This window comes from Solanum verrucosum, unplaced genomic scaffold, assembly GCF_900185275.1.
Source record: "Solanum verrucosum unplaced genomic scaffold, falcon-dt-bn FXZP01000298.1, whole genome shotgun sequence".
Classification (NCBI taxonomy): Eukaryota; Viridiplantae; Streptophyta; class Magnoliopsida; order Solanales; family Solanaceae; genus Solanum; species Solanum verrucosum.
In genome coordinates this window covers 472160-497384 of record NW_026020113.1, presented here as the reverse complement: position 1 = coordinate 497384, position 25225 = coordinate 472160, and the positions used below count along the sequence as shown (strand labels likewise).

The 25225-nt window shown below is 32.4% G+C and overlaps 3 protein-coding genes across 4 annotated transcripts in view; 2 read left to right on the top strand and 1 right to left on the bottom strand.

Moving 5' to 3' along the window:
- The window catches only part of LOC125825643 (germin-like protein subfamily 1 member 7), a 318424-nt gene that overhangs the window by 205333 nt on the left and 87866 nt on the right, over positions 1 to 25225 (bottom strand). The gene's annotated exons all lie outside the window — the stretch shown is intronic.
- On the top strand, positions 553 to 5857 carry LOC125825660 (casein kinase 1-like protein 10). Its single transcript, XM_049504986.1, has 13 exons — positions 553 to 628; positions 731 to 771; positions 1366 to 1435; positions 1533 to 1681; positions 1758 to 1853; positions 2945 to 3015; positions 3655 to 3716; positions 3794 to 3857; positions 3959 to 4043; positions 4864 to 4990; positions 5098 to 5171; positions 5266 to 5296; positions 5709 to 5857. The coding sequence occupies exons 1-13, from the start codon at positions 553 to 555 to the stop codon at positions 5852 to 5854; spliced, it is 1092 nt and encodes a 363-aa protein (XP_049360943.1). The 3' UTR covers positions 5855 to 5857.
- Positions 756 to 16965, top strand: LOC125825624 (casein kinase 1-like protein 10). 2 transcript variants are annotated; one of them, XM_049504949.1, is made up of 15 exons: positions 10751 to 11389; positions 11493 to 11533; positions 12167 to 12236; positions 12338 to 12486; positions 12563 to 12658; positions 13515 to 13585; positions 14204 to 14265; positions 14344 to 14407; positions 14509 to 14593; positions 14740 to 14866; positions 14985 to 15058; positions 15153 to 15216; positions 15782 to 15918; positions 16080 to 16389; positions 16499 to 16965. In XM_049504949.1, the coding sequence occupies exons 1-14, from the start codon at positions 11314 to 11316 to the stop codon at positions 16356 to 16358; spliced, it is 1395 nt and encodes a 464-aa protein (XP_049360906.1). In that variant the 5' UTR covers positions 10751 to 11313; the 3' UTR covers positions 16359 to 16389; positions 16499 to 16965. The 2 variants fall into 2 exon arrangements, with proteins under 2 accessions (XP_049360907.1, XP_049360906.1); XM_049504950.1 differs by lacking the exons at positions 10751 to 11389; positions 11493 to 11533 and adding an exon at positions 756 to 771.

Here is a 25225-nt window from a genome sequence, read left to right as displayed (position 1 = left end):
AGAAGGAAAAAAAAGTTCTTGATATCTTCTTAGTGGAGAACATTTCAATTTTAACCTCTCAACCAGCTTTGACAAATTCATGTTATCTGGGTAAGACACTACAAAAAGTAAACTCATTAAAAATTGATGAGTTGACTATGGTATATTAAAATAATATAAGCATGATGCACTTGTTCAATAAAACCAAGTTTAATTTTGTGATATTTTATTTCAAATTGATCCAAAAAAAACATATTGATATTGTGCAATTATGAAATATTCAAAATTATATACTAAGAGAGGAATTTTGGTGTGCTTAGACTCTCTTCATTGGAGAATTCAAGCTATACATGAAAATCACAGGTATTTCCCTGTCTAACTGAAGTAGTTTCTCATGAATTCAGGCTATCTGTGTTGATTGTTCCTTACTCTTGCTCATCCTTTCGTAAGGCCATGGCCCTGGAACACAGAGAATTGTGAGGTGAAATTAACTTTGTTATTTGCTGACTAGGCTTGAGATTTTCCAACTCTCATTCTCGTTTGGTGTTGTTATCATTTATTCAATATTTGACCATGGATCATGTGGTTGGTGGCACGTATAAATTGGGTCGGAAGGTCGGTAAAGGATATTTTGCGGAACTTTATTTGGGTAATCTCCATGTGTATTTCTGATTGTTGTTAATTTCAATTGTAGCTCAACTTTTCTGTTATGGGGTTTGAGTTGACCTTGAGTTTTGTTTTTTTGTATCAGGGATAAATGTGCTAACTGAAGAAGAAGTTGCTGTGAAGCTGGTGAGTATGTTGATTAGCTGAAGCTGGAAGTTCACCACATTAACATGGTGACAATTGTGTTAGAGATTTAGCCTTTCACTGGAATTGAATAAAATTAAAAAAGTTGGTTTTGCGGAAGCTGAAAATTCACTCCATAATTTGCTGTCAATTGTCTTAAGATTGAGCCTTTCACTAAGTAAACTTAACAACCTAATAAAGTTGAGAAGAATGACTCTTTCACTGGAAGATGAGAGGATTATTCTTGAATCATAAGTTTTCATAATATAAAACTTAAAATATGATAGATGAACATTGCAATTTTGGCTGAATGTTCGAGTAACATTGTTTATTTGGCCCTTTTCTCGGTTCTAGTTTGTTAGTGTGCATTTGCTGGATATAGTTTCTATTTCTGACGAGTCTTGATTTTGCTTAATTATTCAAGATCAGCATATTTGTTTGGTAGGGGACCCTATTGTGATATATTTATGGACTTCATATGTGGTTTGCTTCTCACCAGCTGTCCAGAGTGTGTTTCTAGTGCTACATTTAGTATTATGGTTTCTTCTTTGGTACATTAGCTTTGCTGTTTCCAGAATCTAATTTTTTGGTTTGCAGGAATCAACTAAAACAGAACACCCTCAGCTTCATTATGAATCAAAGCTGTATAGGCTTCTACAAGGAGGAAGTAAGTGATAGCTTCTACCCATGAATTTCGATGACTGTTATATTTTCTTGCTGAACTGATTTTTTAAATAATTTTTTTATCATTTTCTTATTTCAAGCTGGAATTCCAAACGTCCGGTGGTTTGGCGTTGAAGGTGAATACAATGCCATGGTTATTGACCCTCTTGGGCCAAGTTTGGAAGACTTGTTTAACTATTGCAATAGGAGGTTCACTTTAAAGACAGCTTTAATGCTGGCAGATCAATTGGTAAATAGCCAAAATTATATACTGATTAAAGCATAATTATTGCAGCTGGTTGCCTGATACTTATTCTTTGATGCAGATTAATAGGATTGAATTTATGCACTCAAGAGGATTTCTTCACCGTGACATTAAGCCCGAAACCTTCTTAATGGGTATAGGGCGTAAAGCAAATCAGGTGTGCACTTTATCATATGTTCTCTAAGTGTACATGTATGTCTATGGTTGACAACAAAGTTATATGCTCCGATTATTTTTCCTAGATATTCTGGAAAGTTCTCCACGTACTTGTTTGGGAACTAAATCACCGAGGAATTAGACAAGTTGGTTATCTATTAGGGTTTTGGGTTACAAGTGCTCCTCCAGCATTTGTGGAGCTGGACATATTGTAGCCTGCTTGTTGAGCTCAAACAAAGAACTTTAATTTGGGATGGAAGGGTTACATTCTTTTTTTGGATATTCCCTTATGTCACTCAAGAACTCGTACTTCTTATCTTTCTCTCTCGTGTACCCCTCTGCCATTCTCTTCTCTTAGGGCTCAATGAAGTTGATCCCTGTGATGTGAACCTTTACATTCTTGTCCAAGAAGGCTCTAGCTAACTGGCCAGGTGTGCATTTCTTTCAGTTTCCTGGAACAATGCTCAAAATCCTGTGCATTGTGCAGTTGCATATTCTTGGAAACATTTTTTTAGAACTGGTACTATTAAAAAAATTGTAAAATTCTTGGACACATTTAATATGTTGAAAGATTTGCCTCTTTCTTTAGTTTATGTTTTCCAGCATAATGCTTATGTTTGACTTTGGGATGCCAACAAACAACAACATACCCAGTAATTGCCAACAAAATTCTGGTAATTAGGCATGTGCAAGCTATGTTGCTCGGACTCTCCGAAAATGGTGCCGCACCCGCGTCGGATCCTTCAAATGCACTACTTTTGAAGGATCTGATTTGCACCCGTCGACATTCTTGAAAAGTCCGAGCGACTAGCTTGCAAGTGGAAGAAATTTTTCCTACCTGGAAGGAGGATAAAGTTCCTCCAATCTTTAATTTATAAACAAACTGACCTAGCCAGAGAACCTGTCATCCTATCTTGTATGATGCTACTAAACATGAACATTTTGTAATTACTTGATCAGCAGCTTCCTGTCTCGGTAGTACCTTTGTTAATCTACACTAGAACGAGTTTATGAATCTGATGAAAAATAATTCCAATGACATGACCTATGCATCTCTAAGTCAGTTTTGGGTGTTCTATTTTGTTAAAACAGGTATACATAATTGACTATGCTCTTGCCAAGAAATACAGAGATCATGAGACACATGAGCATATACCATTCAGGTATCAACCTCTTCTGTTCCTTAAAGATCTCATATGTTTTCCATTTCTAGAAATTAAAAAGGAATATTACTTGGTTAGGTGATTTAATAATTGGTCAATTCACTACAATGTGTTAGTAACGACGATTGCTTGAGAAGCTGACGGTTGAATCTTTTTCCAATTGTTTCTTTGGCGGCTTCATTTTTTGACCTTTTGGAGTAATGATGATTTAAACTTTTACTCGAACCTAGTTATGTCCTTCCCTGGTTTTTAATATTTGTTTCAAAGATCTCTTTTGCATAAGCTGAACCAAAGAAATTAAAGCTGCCCTTATTGATACGGAAAACCGTCTTGTTTGATTAGATTTGTGTAGATTTTGAATGCACATGGTGTACTATGTTATTGAGAAATAAATAGGCGGATGAAAAGGTACTCCATTCCTGCTAAGATGCTTCTCTTATTTTGTTCTTTTCCTTTCTGTCTCTTCTATATACACTTCCAAGCTTCTCAATAGTTGATATTGAAATCAAGAAACAAATTTGGGGGTTCTGCATTCTTTTTAAGCTTTTCTTTCCTTGACCTTATTTTTAGTAGAGTTTAGAGTGGATGGTTGGAGTGTAATATGGATTATTGAACGACTTACTTTGCTTCCTTTGACAGGGAAAACAAAAGGCCCACAGGAACAGCTCGTTATTCTAGTGTTAGCACCGATCTTGGAGTTGGTAAGTGAGGATGATATTACCTGAAGCACCTAAGAGTATTTTAAACTTTACATAATTACTTTCTTCCTTGTATGCAGAACAAAGCAGAAGAGACGATCTGGAGTGTCTTGGTTATGTGCTTATGTATTTTTTGAGAGGAAGGTTTGGAAATTACAGATAATGTTTATATTTGGTGCCTGTATGGTTATTTCCATGTGCATTACTTGTTTCTTACAATTAGCATATTTAATTGTCTTTTCTAGTCTGCCATGGCAAGGTCTGAAAGCTGACGGCAAAAAGCAGAAATATGACAAGATTACTGAGAAGAAGATGCTTACACCTATAGAGGTAGTGTCTTTATGTACATTTCAACAACAACATACCTAGTTAAATCCCACTAAGTGGGGTCTGGGGAAGGTAGACTGTATGCAGACCTTACCACTACCTCGTGGAAGTAGAGAGACTGTTTCCGCTAGACGCTCAACTCAAGTACAACAAACCCAAGTAAAAGAAGAAGAAAAACAATGAAGAGAGCATAACAATTAATAAGAAAGTCGTATAAAATCTACCCTTCGGAGTGACCCAGTGGTTTGGGCTTGGGACTTCCAAGTTGGAGGTCACAAGTTCGAAATCCCTTGTCAGCGAAAGCAAGGGGTTGCCTTTTGGGTCGATTTGCACCGGGCTTGCCTAGTGCGGGTTAGCTCTCTTGTGTGGTTTGCGAGCTATTGCATAGGAGCGGGGATTTTACCTTGTGCACACCCAAAGGGTAGCGGCTGCAGGTTTCCCTTGTCATAAAAAAAAAGAAAGTAGTGTAAAGTCTACAAGAAAGAAACAATAACAACAACAAAATAGTGTGATAATCGAAACATTGTAAACAACAGATGGCAAGAACTACATGGGTACGACTAGTACTAAGACATGCACTAACAAGCTTAAACGACCTCCACGGCTTCCTATCTAGAGTCATGTCCTGTCTAATCACCTCCCCCCAATACTTTTTCAGCCTACCTCTACCCCTCCGCCTAACCCCCTACAATCAGCCTCTCGCACCTCCTCACTGGGGTGTCAGTGCACCTCCTCACTGGGTCTTGCAAATATATCTGTCCTAAATTATACCGTCTCTGATCAAACTGCATAACGACCTATTCCGCTGGTCTCTGTTAAACAGGTGCTTTGCGAATCCTATCCCTCAGAATTCATATCATATTTTTATTATTGCCGATCATTACAGTTTGAGGACGAACCAGATTACTCATACCTGAAGAGGTTATTCCGTCACCTTTTCATTAGTGAGGGTATGTTTTTTGTTTCATGATCTGTTTCCTCCTTTGTATTATCTCTTTGGCACAAGTAGTAATATTTCTAGTCTTATACAACAAAATTATTTTTGTATGCATTGCAGGTTTTCAATTTGACTATGTGTTTGATTGGACTCTCTTGCATTACTCTAAGGTTAGCTCCAGTTCAAGAGCACAAGTCTCTATTTAATCTGCTCTTGCTAAAAATTATCTACTGTTTGATTTTTGCACTGTAAAAGATGCCCTAATCTTACATTTTATTTGTTTTTCAGCAAATTGCAAGATCGCCAGAAAAGATCCCTGGTATTGTTTCAAGAAACTTTGGCTTCAGAAGTAGCAGTTTAAATTTCTAATATTATCATGATGTTAGCACAATAGCACTTTAGTGGACGTTTCGATATAAAAATTGTGATTTTTATTTCTTTTAAAATAGTACTTGTTTTTAAGTGGACTCAAGTGTGTCTGGACATGAATACATATTAGAGTTGATTTTGAATTTTTGTGACCGATTTGGAGGGAGGGGGGGATGTGAATTCTATGTCCAAATAGCTTTTTCGGAACAAAATTCCTGGAAAAAGTGAAAATGTCCATGTTGAACATGAAACGCGTTATACTAGGCTAAAATTTATTGATGATGATTTCTTTTTTTAACTGTCAGCATGTATAAATTATTTTCGATATGTTTGTTGATGGTTTTTTTGTGTTCCTTTTTTAGATCAGAAGAAGGAGAAGAAGAAAGTGAAATTTGCAGAAGATTTGGTGGAGCCAAGTGGGAACAGTGAAGAATATAGAAAGCTTCATCATTCTAATAGGGTCAAGAATGCTCTTAAACGATATGAAATTGAACAAAAATGTCCTTAGTTAATAGTTCATTCTAAAAATGTCACTATCGTCAATAGTTTGATCCAAAAATATCTGTCTAAAAGAGTTGGCATTAAGGAGACATATCCTATTTCACATCAAGAATAGGACCAAAAAAAGCATGGGACCAAAAAAAGACAACATAATAAAACAGTAGTAGTAGAGTTAGCTTTATACATATTGTGTGTCTGAATTGACAATGTGTTTTTGAGGTCATTTGCCACTATTTGTTGTCTGTCTCTTGGCATGTGAAAGTAACATTGCAAATGCACAAATAGACAAAATATGCCTGTGATTTTGGTTATGGTGATCTTTTTTGCAGACCATGATTGTTTTTTTTTAAGTATTATCTTACAATATGATCTTATTGTCTGTCAGAGCATGCCTATTGAGACAAAAAAAGATGTTCTGATTAATATGCACTTCCGCTGTCACCACTTAATATAAAATTTATATAATATAGTTTTACTTCTTATCTTCCCTTTTTTTAGTGTATGTATTGGTGAACTTTCACATTTTGGAATTTCACTAAAAATGTTATTGAATTTGTGAACTTCTTTTGGTTAGATTGAAAATGTTATTGAATTTGTGAACTTCTTTTGGTTAGATCGAAAGAAATGTGTCTCGAGATTGATAATCTCTTAGAAACTATGTGGATTTAGCAAAGATAATAGAACAAACTGGAGCAAGCTCCATAAGTGGCATTTACATGTTAATAATAGTCTTATCCCTCCCACCCCCCACCCTTTGTAGTCCCCAAACCCCACACTACCCCATCCCCATATGCTATCCTTATAAATGTTCTTTGAATGATATTTTTGCTTACTTAACAAACAATAAAACATAAACGTTTTTATATATATAATACACAACTTAGATATCATAATCTTTTAAATTTTCTACCATTTGAAAAAAATACAGAATTCCCTCTCGGATACATCCCTATCCCTTTTCGAATATATCCCTCCGATTAAGTAATGTATTGGACAACCAAAGAATGCATTCGAGAGCAATGAAAAATTCAGAATTTTGTAATTGAGGAATCTTTCGAGATAAGATATAAATAACTCCCAAATATATTGAATTTCTATACAAAAGTATTTTTGGTGACAATTTCTTTTTTCATTATCAAACACCACACTTGAGGTTTAATCATTGTTGCTAGACTTCCATAAGGGGTCCTACATTTTATAGGACTAAAATATTGTTGATATCTTGTTAGTGGTGAACATTTCAATTTTGACCTCTCATTTAGCTTTGACAAATCATTATATTGTTGAATTGGATATGGTAATATTATTAAATTATAAAATAATATAAACATGATGCATTTATTCAATCAAACCAAGTTGAATTTTGTAATATTTTATTTAAAATTGACCACAAAAAATAACATATTGATATCGTGCAATAATAAAAAAATAATAAAAAATTATGGTCTAAGAGAGGATTTTTGGCGTGCTAAGACTCTCTTCGTGAGAGAATCCAAGTTAAACATGAAAAAATTACAATAGTTGAATTCAATAATTAAAGTATTTTTTTTTTCATCAACGCGTAATAAAGTGCTTTAAATCATTTGTACCAAGGATTACTTATTCTTGCTTGTTTTTTCATAAAGTCGTGGCCACAAAACGTAGATACTTTTGAAGCAAAATTAATTTTGTTATTTGTTGACTAGGCATGAGATTCATTCTAACTTTCATTTCTACCATCAAAGTTTTTGTTGATCCTCTATGAAATCCGTCCTTCGTATTGAGGAAGAGCGGACATTCTCTAAAATATCATATTATTATATAGATATAAGTAATATTAGTAACAATATATCAAGAAACTATTCACATATAACATATTTATAAATCCTAATCCTATTCTATTAAATTTTGTTTATAGTTCAAGACCCCACAATCTTTTTTTTGATATTGAATGAAAATATAATAGCAACACGTTTCTCCATTGGATTGGTTTGTACTCATTTGTCCATAAAAAAGTGCCATATATTTTTTTTAAAAAATAATTCCTTTCGCACAAACAATTATTTTTATTTATAGAATAATGTTTTTATCCTTATACACGATCGACCAAAAATAAAAATATCGACCGAGTCGGAGGTGTTAAACATTATTGGATTAAAGAAAAGGTCAAGATGCCTCTTTCGAAAACCCTCACGAAAATGATAAAACATTATAATTTATTATCAAAGTTCGTGTTTTTAGAGAGTCAATATTAGGAATTAGGATTATGTTGGTTTTTGGAACGATCATAAAAGTTTCTGATAATTAAATTATTCGAGAGCATTGAAAAACTTTTGAAAGTTAATACGACAAAAAAAAAAAAACAGGATCACCCAACAAATCTAATAATAAAATTTATGATAATAGCATCTCACATGTTGCATGTTTTTTATTTTGATATCTCATCCAATGTTTGTTATTCACGTTAAAGTCCAGCGAAATTTAAATTTGCGTTGGAAAGTTTCATATGAAAATAAACGCCTTCTAATAATTTTAACTTTGTATCTAGTAGAACTCAAATTTGAAATCTTTAATTAAAAACGAAAAAATATTTATCAAAATACCGCAGTTTTTGTTGGTCATGTTACCATTCTGGTAACTTATTGAATTTGACTGCAATGTGAATAATTATATATATATATATATAAGAGAACCCTAGGCCCGCCTATGTGGCGTCACCACAAATCAAAATTCCTTTTTTAATTTATATATTTACAAACTAGCCTTCCGTTTTCATGAAAAGTTGCGACTTATATGAAAAGTTGTAACTTCTATGAATAGTTGCGACTTTTATGAAAAGTTGTGTCTTTTATGAAAGGTGATGACCTTTTCAAAAGGTTGTAACTTTTTCAAAGAGTTATGACCTTTTCGATAAGGCACAATAAATATTTGTTCACACTATCCTTTGTTGTCTAGCTACAAATAGAGGGATTTCTTCTCATTTTAAAACAACAAAAATTATGAACTTTTTTTTCTTCTATACAATTAAATATACATGTACAATTTTTTCCTTTCTGTTTAGTCCTATTGTTACAGATCATGGTATGTTTATTTACAGTCATTAATTTATCCTTATGTTATTAATTGTTGTTTTTGAGTACATATTTTAAACTTTGTTGTTTATGTTTATGCAAATTATTGTTTAAGTATTTGTTAGTACAGATTAAACAACACACGTTAATTGAGTATTCACACAAGTTTTCTCTACTAAAACTGTTGAAAGTACAATAAAAAAATTCCTTAAAGATATATACTATTATCTCTTGAAGACAAAATTCAAATTTGGTATGCCATTGTAAGGACAGAAAGACCTTAAAAACTTTATCGCACCTTGATATGCAAAGTGAACCAGGAAAAGAAGACAAGAATTAATAAACTTTTGACATGGGTTCAAGGATGTGCCGGATGACCTATAGAAGAATACGACTAGACTGGAGCCTCTTTTAATCATAACTACACAATAAATTAATTGCTCATATTCAATATGAAATATGGAATAGATTCTCAAGTTTCCTGCAAGTTGTAAAAATTTTCTTGAAGTAATAGATGTGTTTCTCGACATTGTGATTGGAATAAAGGTGTAGTTTCAAATTGAACGTCATCACTCTGGTATGTTGAATTTTAAAAAACACCCAAACAAACTGAATAATTTGTGTAATCTTTTTCCCTTTCAAGTAAAAATAATAAGTTGAATTGTTATCTAATATGATACATTCTCTCTTTAATTTTTCATTTTAATAATTACTTATGATACATTTAAATGGGGAACTTTAAAGTAATATATGTAAAGCAAAAGGTAGAACTGACTTTCTACACGTTAGAATTAGAAAATTTGTTCTTTTTTCATCCTTTCAAAATTTATTTATCCCTTCACCAAGGATTTTTTATTTATTAAAAAATTTAATATCTCCGGTATGGTTGATGTTCATTTGAATCCCCAAAAATATCAAGTAATAACACTTCCTGAACAAAAAGATAAATTATAAAATCAAATTAAAGATGATTGATTGAAGAATAAATGATAAGATATTATAATTATCATCTTTCTTTACATTATTAATGTTTGTTATATGCAATCTTGTATGTAAGATAATATAGTATTTTAGTTTTAATGACTCATAGATTTTAAGTACTCCATTATTTTATAAATTCAGTGATATTAAATTCTCGCGCGAAGCACGGATGAATTTACTAGTGATATATAATTTGAAAACTATCAAAAGATGTCAAATATCCTGTCGGAAATTATTTTGCAACACGTTTTTCTTTTTTATTTTAAACACGTTAGCAAGATTGAAAAACATTTGACAAATTTCATAGTTTCTATCTATAAAAATTTAAAATTCTAATATTACCATGGTACTTCTAAAAAATATTTACATAAATTCGAAAAAGTCAAAACTTAAATTTATTTTAGTTAATAAAAATGAAACACTACCTATTCCCAAGAAAAAAAAATACAATTCAATACCTTCTAATAAAAAAATTAAATAATACGAACTCTATGCTTATTATCTAAAAAAATAGTAGCAGACAAATTTGAAATTCAAAAACATCATAATACCACCTATTTAAGTTAATCATAGTTAATACATAAAAAAAAGAATATTATTAATCCTCTTAATTAAATATAAAAAAATCATTATAATCACAAATATGTTCTTCTTCATTCTTTTTTTTTTTCAAAAATTATTCTCCCACCATCTAACATTTTTCTTTTAGAGAAAAAGAATTTATCCCACCCCACCAAAAAAAAAAATACTAAAAAAGAAAATAATATGATAATAATAATTATAAAAAGAAAAAAAAAAGAAAAAGAAAAAGCTTAATTTTCTCAGCTTTTTCTTTTCTTTGTATGTATAATCCCATTTCCCCCTAATTTCTCCTTTTTCATCATCTTCTTCTTCTTCTTCTCTTACACAGAAAAAAATTCCCATAAATTTTCCGCAGATTTCGTTTCTGTTAGATTCTCTCTTGTCCCCCCCCCCCCACCCCCAAACCCCCATTTTTTTCAGCTTCCTGTATTTTTCCATTTCCATTTCTTCTGTCATTTCCTTTTTCTTTTTTTTTTTGAAAATCTTTTCAAGAATCCAAAATCCCTTTTAAGCTTTTTCATTTCTCATCAAGTTGTAATTTTTCTGTAATTCATTGGATTATTCTTTTATTTCTTTAGAGAAAAAGGGGGGAGACTGTTGTTTGGAAAAAAAAAGTTACTTGTTCTAAGTGTTTCCATATATATAGAACTGATATTAGGCTTTAGGGTTTTTGAAGATTTTTCATCTGGGGTCCCACAAAGAAGTGATTTTTTGGTATTTTTGTTCTTTTGGGTAAGGTAGATTTTGCTGGATCTGGGGTAATTTCCAGATTTTAACTTCCTGATAATTTGTGGGAGTAGTGGTTGATAATTGATATCTGTTTGGTTTAATTGGGTTTGTTCAATCTTTAACTATGGATCATGTGGTTGGTGGAAAGTTTAAACTGGGACGAAAGATCGGTAGTGGATCTTTTGGGGAACTTTATTTAGGTAATATCAATGTGAATTACTTGATTGTTGTTAGTTTCAATTGTAGCTCAAGTTTTGTGGTATGGGGTTTGAGTTGACCTTGAGTTTTTTGCTTTTGTATCAGGGGTAAATGTGCAAACTGGAGAAGAAGTTGCTGTGAAGCTGGTGAGTGTGTTGATTAAAACATGGTGTCAGTTGTGTTAGAGATTGAGCTGTTTACTGGAATTGAATGAAATTTAGAATGTTGATTTGACTGAAGCTGGAAATTCGCGACGTAGTTGTGATGTCAAATGTCTTAAGATTGAGGCTTTCACTAAATAAATAAAGTTAACAACAATAAAAAGGTTTAAAAAGATTGTGTCTTTCACTAGAAGATGAGAAGATCATTCTTTGTGTTATAAGCTTTCATGATAGAAAACTTAAAATATGATAGATGAACATTGCTATTTTGGCTGAATATTCTAGTGACATTGTTTATTTGGCCCTTTTATTGGTGCTAGTTTGTTAGTGTGCATTTGCTGGATATAGCTTCTACTTCTGAAGAGTCTTGAATAATTTTGCTTAATTTGATCAGTGTATTTGTTTGGTAGTGACCTTATTGTGATATATCATGGACTTCATATGTAGTTCTTTCTCAGATACTGTCACCATCTGTTAAGTGTTTTAGAACATCATGAATGAGATTTCCTTGCGCTTTCCATGCAGGTGTCTGTTCCAGTGCTATGCTTAGTACTGTAGTTTGTTTTTTGTTGATACATTCGCTTTGCTGTTTCCAGAATCTAATTTTTTGGTTTACAGGAATCAACTAAAACAAAGCACCCTCAGCTTCATTATGAATCAAAGCTGTATATGCTTCTACAAGGAGGAAGTAAGTGATAGCTTCTACCTATGAATTTCAATGACTGTTATATTCTCTAGCTGAACTGATTTTTTAATATTTTTTTTCAAAAATCGTTTTCTTATTTTAAGCTGGAATTCCACACCTCAAGTGGTTTGGCGTTGAAGGTGAATACAATGCCATGGCTATCGACCTTCTTGGACCAAGTTTGGAAGACTTGTTTAACTATTGCAATAGGAGGTTCACTTTAAAGACAGCTTTAATGCTGGCAGATCAACTGGTAAATATCCAAAATTATATACTGTTTAATGCATGATTATTGTAGCTGGTTGCGTGATACTTGTCTTCTGATGCAGATTAATAGGGTTGAATATATGCACTCAAGAGGATTTCTTCACCGTGACATTAAGCCCGACAACTTCTTAATGGGTTTAGGGCGTAAAGCAAATCAGGTGTGTACTTCATCATATGTTCTCGAAGTATACATGTATGTCTATGGTTGACAACAAGGTTGTATGCTCCTATGCATTTGCACTTGATATTTTTGGAAAGTTCTCCACCTACTTGCTTGGGAACTAAATCACTGAGGAATTAGACAAGTTGGTTATCTATTAGGGTTTTGGGTCTACTGTACGAGTGCTCCTCCAGCATTTGTGTATTTGGACATATTGTAGCGTGTGCTTGTTGAGCTCGAACAAGGAACTTCAATTTGTGATGGAATGGTAACATTCTTTTTTTGGGTTCCAGAACTCAAAAAGTCATATTTCTTCTCTCTTTCTCTCTGCCATTCCTTTCTCTTAGAGCTCCATGAAGTCAATCCCTGTGACATCAACCATTACATTCTTGTCCAAGAAGGATTTAGCCAACTAGCCAGGAGTGCATTTCTTTCAGTTTTTTGGAACAATGCTCAAAATCCAGTGCATTGTGCAGTTGCATAGTCTTGGACACATGTAATCTGTTGAGAGATTTTCCCCTTTCGTTAGTTTATGTTTTCTAGCATAATGCTTATGCTTGAACTGGGGTGGTAGAAGTTCTAATTGCCAACAAAATTCTGGTAATAAGCACTTGCAAATGGAAGAAATATTTCCTACCTGGAAAGGAGGATGAAGTTTCCTCTGAACTTTAATTCGTAAACAAAATGACTTAGCCTTAGCAAACCTGTCATCGGATCTTGCATGATGCTACTGAACATGAGCATTTTGTAATAACTGCAGCTTCTTGTTTGTAAATCTACGTTTAGAATGAGTTAATGGATCTGATGGAGCCTATGCATCTCTAAGATTTGGGTGTGTTATTTTGTTATAACAGGTATACATCATTGACTATGGTCTTGCCAAGAAATACAGAGATCTTCAGACACACAAGCATATACCATACAGGTATCAACTTTTATGGTCTTCCATTTCTAGAAATTACAGTGGAATATTACTTGCTTGGGTGATTTGATAACTGGTCAATTCACCACAATGTGTTAGTAATGATGATTGCTTGAGAAGCTGAAGGTTGAATGCTTTTCCAATTGTTTCTTTGGCGGCTTCATTTTTTGACCTTTTGGTGTAACGAGGATTTAAACTTTTGCTCGAACCTAGTTATGTCCTTCCCTGGTTTTTAATATTTGCTCCTCTATTTTGCATAAGCTAAATCAAAGAAATTAAAGCTGCCCTAATCGATGCGGAAAACCATCTTGTATGATTAGACTTGTGTAGATTTTGAATGCACATGGTGTACTATGTTATTGAGAAAATACAAAGCCGGATGATATGATTTTTTCCCTCCATTCCTGCTAGGATGCTTCTCTTATTTTGTTCTCTGTTCCTTTTCGTCTCAATGTACACTTCCAAGCTTTTCAATAGTTGATATTGAGGTTAAGAACAAATTTGGAGGTTCTTGCATTCTTATCAAGCTTTTCTTTCCTTGACCTTATTTTTATAGAGTGTTGAGTGGATGATTGGAGCGTAATATGGATTGCTGAATGACTTGTTTGCTTCCTTTGACAGGGAAAACAAAAACCTCACAGGAACAGCTCGTTATGCTAGTGTTAACACCCATCTTGGAGTTGGTAAGTGAGGATGATTGTACACCAAGTACCTAGTAGTATGTTAAGCTTTACATAATCACCTCTCTTTCTTGTATGCAGAACAAAGCAGAAGAGATGATCTGGAGTCTCTTGGTTATGTGCTTATGTATTTTTTGAGAGGAAGGTTCGGCAGTTACAGATAAAGTTTATGTTTGGTGCCTGTTTCTTTATTTCCATGTGCATTACTTGTTTCTTACAATTGGCATATTTGATTGTGTTTTTTAGTCTGCCATGGCAAGGTCTGAAAGCTGGCACCAAAAAGCAGAAATATGACAAGATTAGTGAGAAGAAGATGCTTACACCTATAGAGGTAGTGACTTTATGTACATTATATTTTCCATGCCAAATATAATCTATCCTACAGAGGAGTACCGGGTCTTGTGAATATATCTGTCCTAAATTATACTCTCTCATCAAACTGCGTAACGACATATTCCACTGGTCTCTGTTAAACAGGTCCTTTGCAAATCCTATCCCTCAGAATTCATATCATATTTTCATTATTGCCGATCATTACGGTTTGATGACAAACCAGATTACTCATACCTAAAGAGGCTATTCCGTGACCTTTTCATTAGAGAGGGTAAGTTTCTGTTTCATGATAGTTTCAATAATCTGTTTCCTCCTTTACTTATCTCTTTCGCACTACAAGTATATTTCTGTAGTCTTATACGACAAAATTATTTTTGTATGCATTGCAGGTTATCAATTTGACTATGTGTTTGATTGGACTATCTTGAAGTATCCCCAGATTGGCTCCAGTTCAAGAGCACGAGTCTGTCTTTAATCTACTCTTTGCTAAAAATTATCTACTGTTTGATTTTTGCATTCTAAAAGATGCCCTAATCTTACATTTTATGTGTTTTCAGCAACCTATTGCAAGATTACCTGTGAATCCAGGACCATCCATTGAAAGACCAGAAAAGATCCCTGGTACTGTTTCAAGAAACTTTGTCTTCAGATAATAAGAAATAGCTGCTTAAATTCCTCATATGATTATTGATGTTTGGGCGGGCTCATGGTGCTTGTCCTTTGTCGCCAATCTAATCCATGCTTTTGACAAAATAGCCAATTATTGCAAGCAGAATAGCACTTAAAATCTCTAATTATAAGTAGTTTCAGAAGACCCACTTGAAACACATAAATGTAAGTTTGCCTGTGTGGCCCATTCAATGGCAGAGGGAGAGATGTACAGTGCTCAAGTATGTGCATTGACTAGAAGTTGCAGCTATCCCTGAGGATTTCTTAAATCTGGGGAAATGGGTGCTGTTCCAATTAATGATAAGAAGTGTGTCATATCATTCCCCACCCCCACGCACCCACACATCCAAAAAAAAAGATTGGTTCTGAAAAATAAAACCCAATACGAACTATAGGTGGTTGGGGCATTTTGTTTTGTTTCTTTTTCCTCCCGTGTTTTTTTTTGGTTGAATTTTTGTCATCTATCATGTTACAGATTTGTAGGCTAATTTTAAGATTTGTCTGATCTCTTGTACAGTGAGGCAGGAAATTAAAGATAGGTTTTCTGGTGCTGTGGAGGCGTTTTCTAGAAGGAACATGCCTGGAACTGGTTTGCAAGGGGACCATTTGAGACATCACAGATCATCTGACGATGTACCATCATCTAAGGATATGGTAAGTAGCGAATGTGATATCTTTTATCTGCCTGGGGATTCCGTACAATATTTTTTCATCCTCTCAATTTACAGGCATCAGTTTGTTCCTACCTGGAGCTTTCTTGGTGTCTGAACTGCTCATTATAGGTTATTATCTGATGCACTTGTTAACATTTTCAGCAAGCTGATGCTGAAAGAGGCCGTGTATCTCGGACTGGTAGCACCTCGAGGAGGGCTGTAATGGGAAGCAGCCGGCCCAGCTCATCTGGCGAACCCACTGACAATCGCTCTGGTCGCTTAGGTTCAAGCAGTGGCCGCATTTCCACTACCCAAAGAGTACAACCTGGATTTGAATCCAAGTCTTCATCTTTTACCCGTGCTACTGCAACAAGAGGGGGTAGGGATGATGCTCTTAGGAGCTTTGAGCTACTAACTATTGGCAGTGGAAGAAGGAAATGAGGCTATATGATGTCTAATATCTACCCCCAAGGTACCAAAACTTTTAACTGCTGATATAGTGATATTCAAGTACTATTTTCTTCTTCTTGATATTAGTCCTCAGCTAATATGAACTTATCGTTATCGTCTTTTGCTTATAGTTGAACAGCAGATTGAGCAGCTGTCTTAAGGACTTCCCAACAAGCCTGCACTGATTCTTGCAATTTAACAGACTTGCTTAACTTTCAAGAGATAGAGGGGTGTTTCTGTTTTGTATATTTGAGAATGCCTCTCTAATGTGATGTTGTAGACCGGGATCTGTCTCGAAAAATAAAAATACTTCACATCTGGCCATTGCTCCCCTTTTTTCCACTTATGTGCATGGCTGCTATGCTTGCGAACGGTGAGGATGTTAATGGCGAAAGTAAATAGCTCATGGTTATGCAGTGTAGTTCCGATTACTTGAGGGGCTACCTCTGTACTTCCTCTTAGTTGTGTGGGTCTTGTGCCCAGAAAGATTTTCATATACTTTATGTTATGTAATGTACCCTCTAATTTTTCTTCCTATATAACTTGTTACTATGAACTTGTGTTGTCTAATTACATGTTGTTTCCTTTGCTTCGGTTACTATATTACGTGTTGTTATTTTTCTCTTCTCCATTATGCTCGACATGATTGTTTCATTAAGCTTCATATCGTAAAAAAAAATAATCATGGGGTATTTTATTTTGACACTACTATTCAACCTGTTTATCTACTTCGTAACAACTTTAGACATGTGAGAAAGCTAGATAAAAAATAAAAATGGTTTAATGAATTTTGGGGGAAAATGTTTGAAGTTGAGGTAAAATGAATGAATTTAGCCGCATATAATTGAAGTTTAGGTATAAATAATTGAATTTCAGCCACAGAAAACTTCAAATATCACGTGATTAAAGTCATTTCGAAATAGATTGATTTGCAAATTTTTATACTTTCGAGTATAGCTTAAATGGTGTCCCCAAAATTGAGTATGTGTATGCACTTTGTCCTTGTATATTGGATAGTTAAATACAACAATAATAGCATAATGTAATTCACAAGTGAGATTTTGGGAGGATAATGTTTTTGTAATTTTATCTCTATGTAATGAAGGTAAAAATATTGTTTCTGATAGACATATTGGGTAGCTAAACAAAGATCAAAAATTAAAATCGAGAATGCACTAATTTTGCAATTTACTCCTTTTCATATTAATTGAAAGATTTAGGTTTAGGAGGATTTACCTTTTTCTCATTCCTTCTCAATGTTTTCACATAAATGTTCATAAATAATTTTATTCCTAAAGAAACCAATATTCACAAAGATTTAAAATATAAAAAAATGTATTTCTCATTAAAAAAAATTCTAAATAAGAAGAAAAATAGTGGTTTATATTTATGTGAACCAAATATTAATTTTCTTCTTTTTTTATGAGTCAACTTTGATATAATTGTTGACCATTAACTTGTATTCTTGTATTATTGCCTCAATCTAAAGCATGTCTTTGTATGGACAAAAAATAATTAAAATAACTATTATATGATACTACTATAAATAATTTTTTCTATTTTATAATTATTCAAATCTACAATTAATGATTGAGACATTAACATTATTTCCAGTTTAAATCATAATTGACTATGATATTATAACTTTTAAGTAAAAAATATTAAAGCTTGTCCAAATTTATTAAGAAAAATTGATTCTCTTGACATAATAGTAAGTTTACAATATGATCCATTCTGTATATTGGATTACAACAATCTAGTAAATAGTAATAGTCAAAGAACTTTAATTTTGTAAGTCAAAGTTGAATAAGGAGTGTACTTGGTCAATTTTAAGAGAAAATATATTCTTCTTTTAAAATTGTCTACTTAGAGTGAATTTTTTTTTCCTTTTCTGAAGTCTGTTGCAATAAATGAGTTAAATATAAATAACAAATTAGGAAAAAGAATTCATTATATTATAAATTTTGGTAGTAAAGTTGGCACTCATTGCAAAAATGGAATAAACATAAAGGAAGGAGGAGGGTTATACCATGAGTAGCCTATAAATTCTCTTCACATTTTACAAAATTATAATACCCTTTTTTCTACCATTTTTTACTTTGAGAAAGTTTTGGTATTCATACTTCAAATATGAATAATGCAAATCTTTCTCCTCCGTCATCTTTATTACCTTGTCGTGTATTTCTTCGATGTCCTTTATGCTATGGAGCGTTCCGTACTCATATGGAATTCATGAATCATGTACGAACTACTCATCTATTATTGTCTGAGCGAAATATCATTCTATGTTCTCATGCATATGCATCCAATACTTTGTCCCCAGCAAATCCGCTAGGATCTAACCTTGCAGCCCCACAACATGCGAGCTCACAAAATGTTATCCAGCATTCTTCTGGATATCCATCAGGTACTCTTTTGCGAGAAAATATGCTATCAGCTCAATCTACGGCCCCACAACATGCGAGTCCACAGAATGTTATCCTACGTCCTCCTTTATATTCATCTGGGCCTCTTTTGCTAGGAAATCTATCATCAGTTCAACATGCGAATCTACAAAATGTTATCCAACGTTCTCCTTTATATGGATCAAGTAATTTTTTTACAGGAAACATGTCATCACATCAACCTGCAGCCCCACAACATGCGAGTTCACGAACAAATGATAACTTTGTTATCCCGCCAACATTATCTTCGAATCGTAACAACCCGATAAGAAGTGACAGAGCACCACCAATCGATTGGCAACAAATGGCAAGAAGCAACAGAGTTGGAGGTCCAAATTCAACATTTCTCAATTCAAATGAGTCTATTATCGATTGTACAAGACCATTGATCAATCAATTGAATGTTCGTGTTTCAGCAAATGTTGATGAATCAGTTAACATAGCTGACGAACAAAATGATTTGGACTTGACCTTGAAACTTTAATTAGAGCAAAAATTATGTGGATCTTCTTTGTAAGGGGGTGTCTAAGAATGTGCTAAGTTTGAAGTCATTTTTTAAAAATAAATTATTTCTATATGTTTGTCTAGTAGAAGAGTGTCTAAAAGTATAAGTTTGTTGTTTTGTTTTATTTTATTTTATTTTTGGTCGGATAGAGTGAGTGTCTAGAATTGTCTTATGTTGGAGTCTGTTGTTTTATTTATCTAATATATGTCTTGATTTAAATTATCCAAAATCAATTTTTTCGGTACAAGCATATCTCTATTTTTTTGTCGAGCATATTTTAAAAAATAAAATTACAATATTATGTGTTATTGCTATTGTTTTGTTCTCCATTATATCTATCATGATTGCCTCATAACTGTATTTTGTTTTTCCATACTTCTTTTAATATGCTTGACTTGAACTCAAAGCCTATCGAAAATAACTTTTCTACATTCACAAAGTAGGGGTAAAGCTATAGAAGTACCACATTTCTCAGGCATCACTTATGTACTTATAATATAGATATGTTGTTGTTGAACTTAAGTTGTCACTTGATGAATTTAATTTGATGTACCTTAAATTTTCGCCTTCCAAAAAAGTATCCAATTTTTTAAAAAATATTTGACTTAACATTATGTTTAAGTAAAAAAGAAAGATTTTTAAAACACGTGGTCTAAAATAAGTCATAAATTGTGACTAACCAACTTAAGATTAGAAGTCCCACATCGGTTAAACACAAGAGAGATGTTGGGTATTTAAGTAAGCATGCCTTACCAACTTGTGACATGTTTTAAAGCCGTGCGGGCCTAGACCCAAAGCGGACACTATCACTAGCGGGCTGGGCCGTTACAAATGGTAGCACAGTCACTTTTGTGTCAGCCTTGTCGATGTGTGCTAGAGTTCAACTGAGTTTAGGCAAATCTAGGTAAGGCGGGGCAAACCTCAGTGTTGAGTATAGGCAAATTCCATACGGTGGGGCAAACCTCAGTGATGACACTAAGTCCATAAATGGGGTGTATGTGAAGCTCCAACTTAAGATTAGAAGTCCCACATTGGTAAAACACAGTATAGATGTTGGGTATTTAAGTAAGCATGCCTTACCATTCAGTGATGCATTTTAAAGTCGTGCGGGCCTACGCCAAAGCGGATAATATCACTAGAGGGCTAGACCATTACATAAATGTTTGTGTGGCTATAAATCATACCATTATGGGTAAAATTGATATTTTAAAGTTAAATTGTTACTAAGGACCGTTTGAACATGCGATATGAAATCAGATTGATATGAAGTTGAAGTTTTGTTTGAGTATGTATTTTGGAATTTCTTAAGTTGTATCTTTTTTATAGACATGAAAATCCCACATGTTGTGAAAACTATATAAAAAAATCAATTCTTTCTACAATCTTACCAAATTAGCAAATCACATTTCATAAACAAAATATCGGAATATCCTAAAATGCGGCATTGATAAATCACATATTTTCATGTTCCTTTTATAAGTAAATGTTTGTGATTACAAACTTTCAAATACACATAATTTATAAAGATTCGCTAGTCAACAATAGTAGTAACTAGTTATTCTTTAATATAATTCATTTCACATGGTACAAACAATCTCTTCACCCAAGCATAAGCTTTTTTTTTGTTTTATAAAATTTACAATGATGAAACTTTTTAATCGAAATATAAATTTTCGAATCAGGTTTTATATATATTTTTTTAAATCGTGATTTGGAATCTCAAATCATGCATTTTGGAGAATTTCAAATTATGATCTCAAATCGTATGTCCATATAATGACTTAAAAATCATGATTTGAAATAATAACTTCATATCGCATGTTCAAACACAAATTAAATATAAAAATATTTTTTTTTAAAAAAAGTGACAATAAAATAAAACGTGACACATAAATTGAGACAAAGAAAAATACGTATATGATTAAAGTTGAGACGAATTTGAGTTTTGTAGTTTTTTATTTTGGTTTATTTGGTTGTATGAGATTAATATGGGGGGTCATTCTATAAAGTGGGTATTGATTGAAATTTTTCCATCCTTAATAATGGGTCTAAGTTGTGAGTAGGTGTATATAGGTTGGATTGATTTATTTTTTGATTAAAAAATAACTAAATCAATTATGTCAATTAATTAAATCTATAAAACAAATCAAATCAACATAAAGTCACTTTTTCATTTTCGCTTTTATTTGGTCCTTTCGATTCTTTCGATTTTTCTAACAATTATACATTGATTGAAATAGAGATCAAATATATTTTGACTTACTTGTATGATTGGCTAGAACTTTAAAATGTTATGAATAGAAATCTTTAGAAAGAATAAAAACTCACATGAGTACAAAATACTTTCATTGAAATATCAATGTTCAATATGCTAAATTTATAAGATTTTAAAGACTATTGTCAAACTGAAATCTATAACAATGTAATTGTACTGTTCAATCTGAATACAAAATAAAATATTTACACTTGTATATGTGTGTGCTAAATTTATAAGATTAAAGACTATTGTCAAACTGAAATTTATAACAATGAAATTGTATTGTCCAATTTGAATACAAAATAAAAAATATTTACACTAGTGTGTGTGACACTTTTTTTTCTTTGATTTTATTTGATTTATCGATTCATTTTAGCTACAATATTTTGATGTAAAATATCATAGAAATTGCTAATTTTTAGCAGGCAGCTTTCTACTGTCTTAATAAGTCTACCTATTGCGATTGCTAATTAGTTGGTTCACGTTTTAAATACCACAAAATTTTAATTATTGTAGACACTATTATTTAATTATGTACTCAATTTTTCAATTTCATTCTCACGTTTATTTACTTCGTAATAACTTTAGACATGTAATTCTGAAAGACAAACAAAAATGGTGAATGGACTTTGAACAAAATTATCTAAAGTTTTTACAAAAATGATTATATTCAGCCACATGAATAAAGTTTAGGCAAAATTAACTGAATTTAAATCATACGAAATATTATATAATTAAAATTATTTTGAAATAAATAGACTAGCAAACTTGAAATATGGCTTAAATGGTGGTTCCAAAGTGAACATTTGTATGAATTTCAATACCAATTTTGTAATTTACTCATTTTCATACTAATTGAAAGTTTTTTTGTTTTTGGAGGATTTTGCCTTTTTATTTGTTTTCTTCTCTTTTGAATGCTTTCCTATTAAAAAGTAAAGTTTTTATTATTTATAAATTATAATATTCCTACAGAAACTAATATTCACAAAGAATAAAAATATAAAAGGTGGATTTTTCTTTATTTATTTTTTCAAATAAGAAGAAAAATAGTGATTTATAATTATGTCAACCAAATATTAACTTCTCTTTTTTTTTCCATGAGCCAACTTTGATGTAGTTATTGACCAATACTTTGTATTCTTGTAAAATAAAAAATATTACCTCAATATTAATCATGATTTTGTATGAAGAGAAAATAATTAAAATAATTATATATGTTTACTGCAATAAATATTTTTTTCTCGTTTATAATTAGTCAAATCTATCATTAATATTAAGATAAACTAATATTATTTTCAGTCAAAATCATAATTGATTATGATAATATCACTTATAAGTAAGACAAGTATAGCTTGTCAAAAATTTATAAAGAAATTTGTTTCTCTTAAAAATTACAACAATCTAGTGATAATTAAAAAAACTATAGATTCAAGAGTCTAAATGCATTAAATACAGATTAATTGACAATAAATTTCTTGGTTATATAAGGACTCACTTGATCAATTTTAAGAGAAACATATTTCTTTTTTAAACCTTGTCTACTTAGAGAGAAAACATGTTTTTTCTTTCTGAAATGTGTTGCAATCCTTGAGTTAAATATTTGCAACAAATTAGGAAAAGAAAATCATTAGATTATATATTTTGGTAGCAAAGTTGTCACTCATTGGAAAAAATTCTCTTCATATTTTAAAAATTATTGCGCATAATTAATTGTTTTTTTAATATCATTTCTTACCTTAGAGAAATTTTTCGTCATTCATACTTCGAATATGAATAACCCAATTTTTTCTCCTCCTTCATTTCATGTATTACTTCGATGTCCTTTATGTGATGGAGCATTTCGTACTCACATGGAATTCAGAAATCATGTACTGGTCACTCATCCGTCAAGGCATGAGCAAGATGTCATCTTACGTTCTCATGTATATGCATCCATTATTTTATCGACAGAAAATCCGCCATCAGCTCAACCTGCTGCCCCACAACATGGAACTTTTTTTCAAGGAAATCTGCCATCAACTCAACCTGCGAACCCAGCACATGCGAGTTCGCAAAATGTCATCCTACACTCTTCAATATTTGCATTAAATACTATTTTTTCAGGAAATCTGCTATCAACTCAACCTTTGGTCCAACAACATACGAGTTCGCAAAGAAATAATGGTGTGATTATTTTGTCAACATCGTCATCGAATCGTAATCACCCCATAAGAAATGACAGAACACCTACAATCGATAGACAACAAATGGCAAGAGGAAACAATGTTATGCCGATAAGTAGGGGAAGAGCACCGCCGATGAATATGCTACAAATGGAAAGAAGAAACAGAGTTGGAGATTCAAACTCATCTTTAAGAAATTCAAATCAGACTATTGTTTATGGTACAAGACAATTGATAAATCAATTGGATGTTCATGTTTCATCAAATGTAGGTGAACTAGTTAACATAGCTGAAGAACAAAATGATTTGGACTTAAACTTGCGGCTTTAACTACAACAAAATTTATGTGGATCTTCTTTGTAAGGGGGTATCTAGAAATGTGCTAAGTTTGGAGTCTTTACTTTTATTTTATTTTCTATATGTTTGTCTTATAGAAGGGTGTCTAAAAGTGCAAGTCAGTTGTTTTATTTTATTTTATTATTGGTCAGACATGGTGATGGTTTAAAAACTTGTTATGATTGGAGTCTGTTGTTTCTTTCATCAAATATTTATGTTGATTTAAATCATCTAAATCAATTTATTTTCTTAAATATAATTAATTTCGTATAGTATTACTGAGCAAAAATATAAACTTTCGGCTATGAAATTATATATGATACGTTACACGATGCTTTTCACCTTGTTATTTTAACATCAATTCACTTATCCCGCATCCCACCCAAAAAAATCATTTGTATAAAAAATAAACGAATATTTATTTTTCTCATTTTTTCTATTTTATAAAATCTAATTGAAGTCTAAGATGGTTAATTTAGTAGGATTCAATCTGTGGATCACTCTTCAATAATAAAGTCGTAATTAAAATTCAAAAAGAAATTAGACTATTTTATTTCATTAATAAAATGAAACTCATTCACAGTATAGTTAAAGCCTTGTTATAGCGTTATTTTATTACAATGGCATGTTTTTTTCTCTGTAATCAGTTTTTCATGCTATATTTATTTCTCTAGACATCATTTTCTTTTCTTGTTCCCATTTCTATGTTTGCCCATGTATGTGGTTTAAGCGATTTTTATTATTTTCACTGTAGTTTTCAGCAAAATTAACAAATTGAAACACCCCAAAAATGAAAAACAAACGAGGGCAACAATTTTGTCTCTCTCCCTACTATAACAACCTGTATGCTATTTTAGCGGCCCACACTATAAAGATTTTTTTTTGTCATAGCGGGATTACCGCAGCGGCTCGGCCTCACCATGACGGCCCCGGATGTATATAAAAATACAATAAATTACTCTTTACTCTTATTTGGGAGATTCTCTAATCGACAACCATCAATATGAGCTATGTAATGATATATCGTCTCGCTCACGCGGCCAAAACTTTCTTATACCTTGTCGAGGTATAGAACACATCAACTAAGTGGATCCACTAAAGCTCTGCTCGAAAGCAATAAGAAAAAAATTAAAAAATATGATCCTTTACCCATG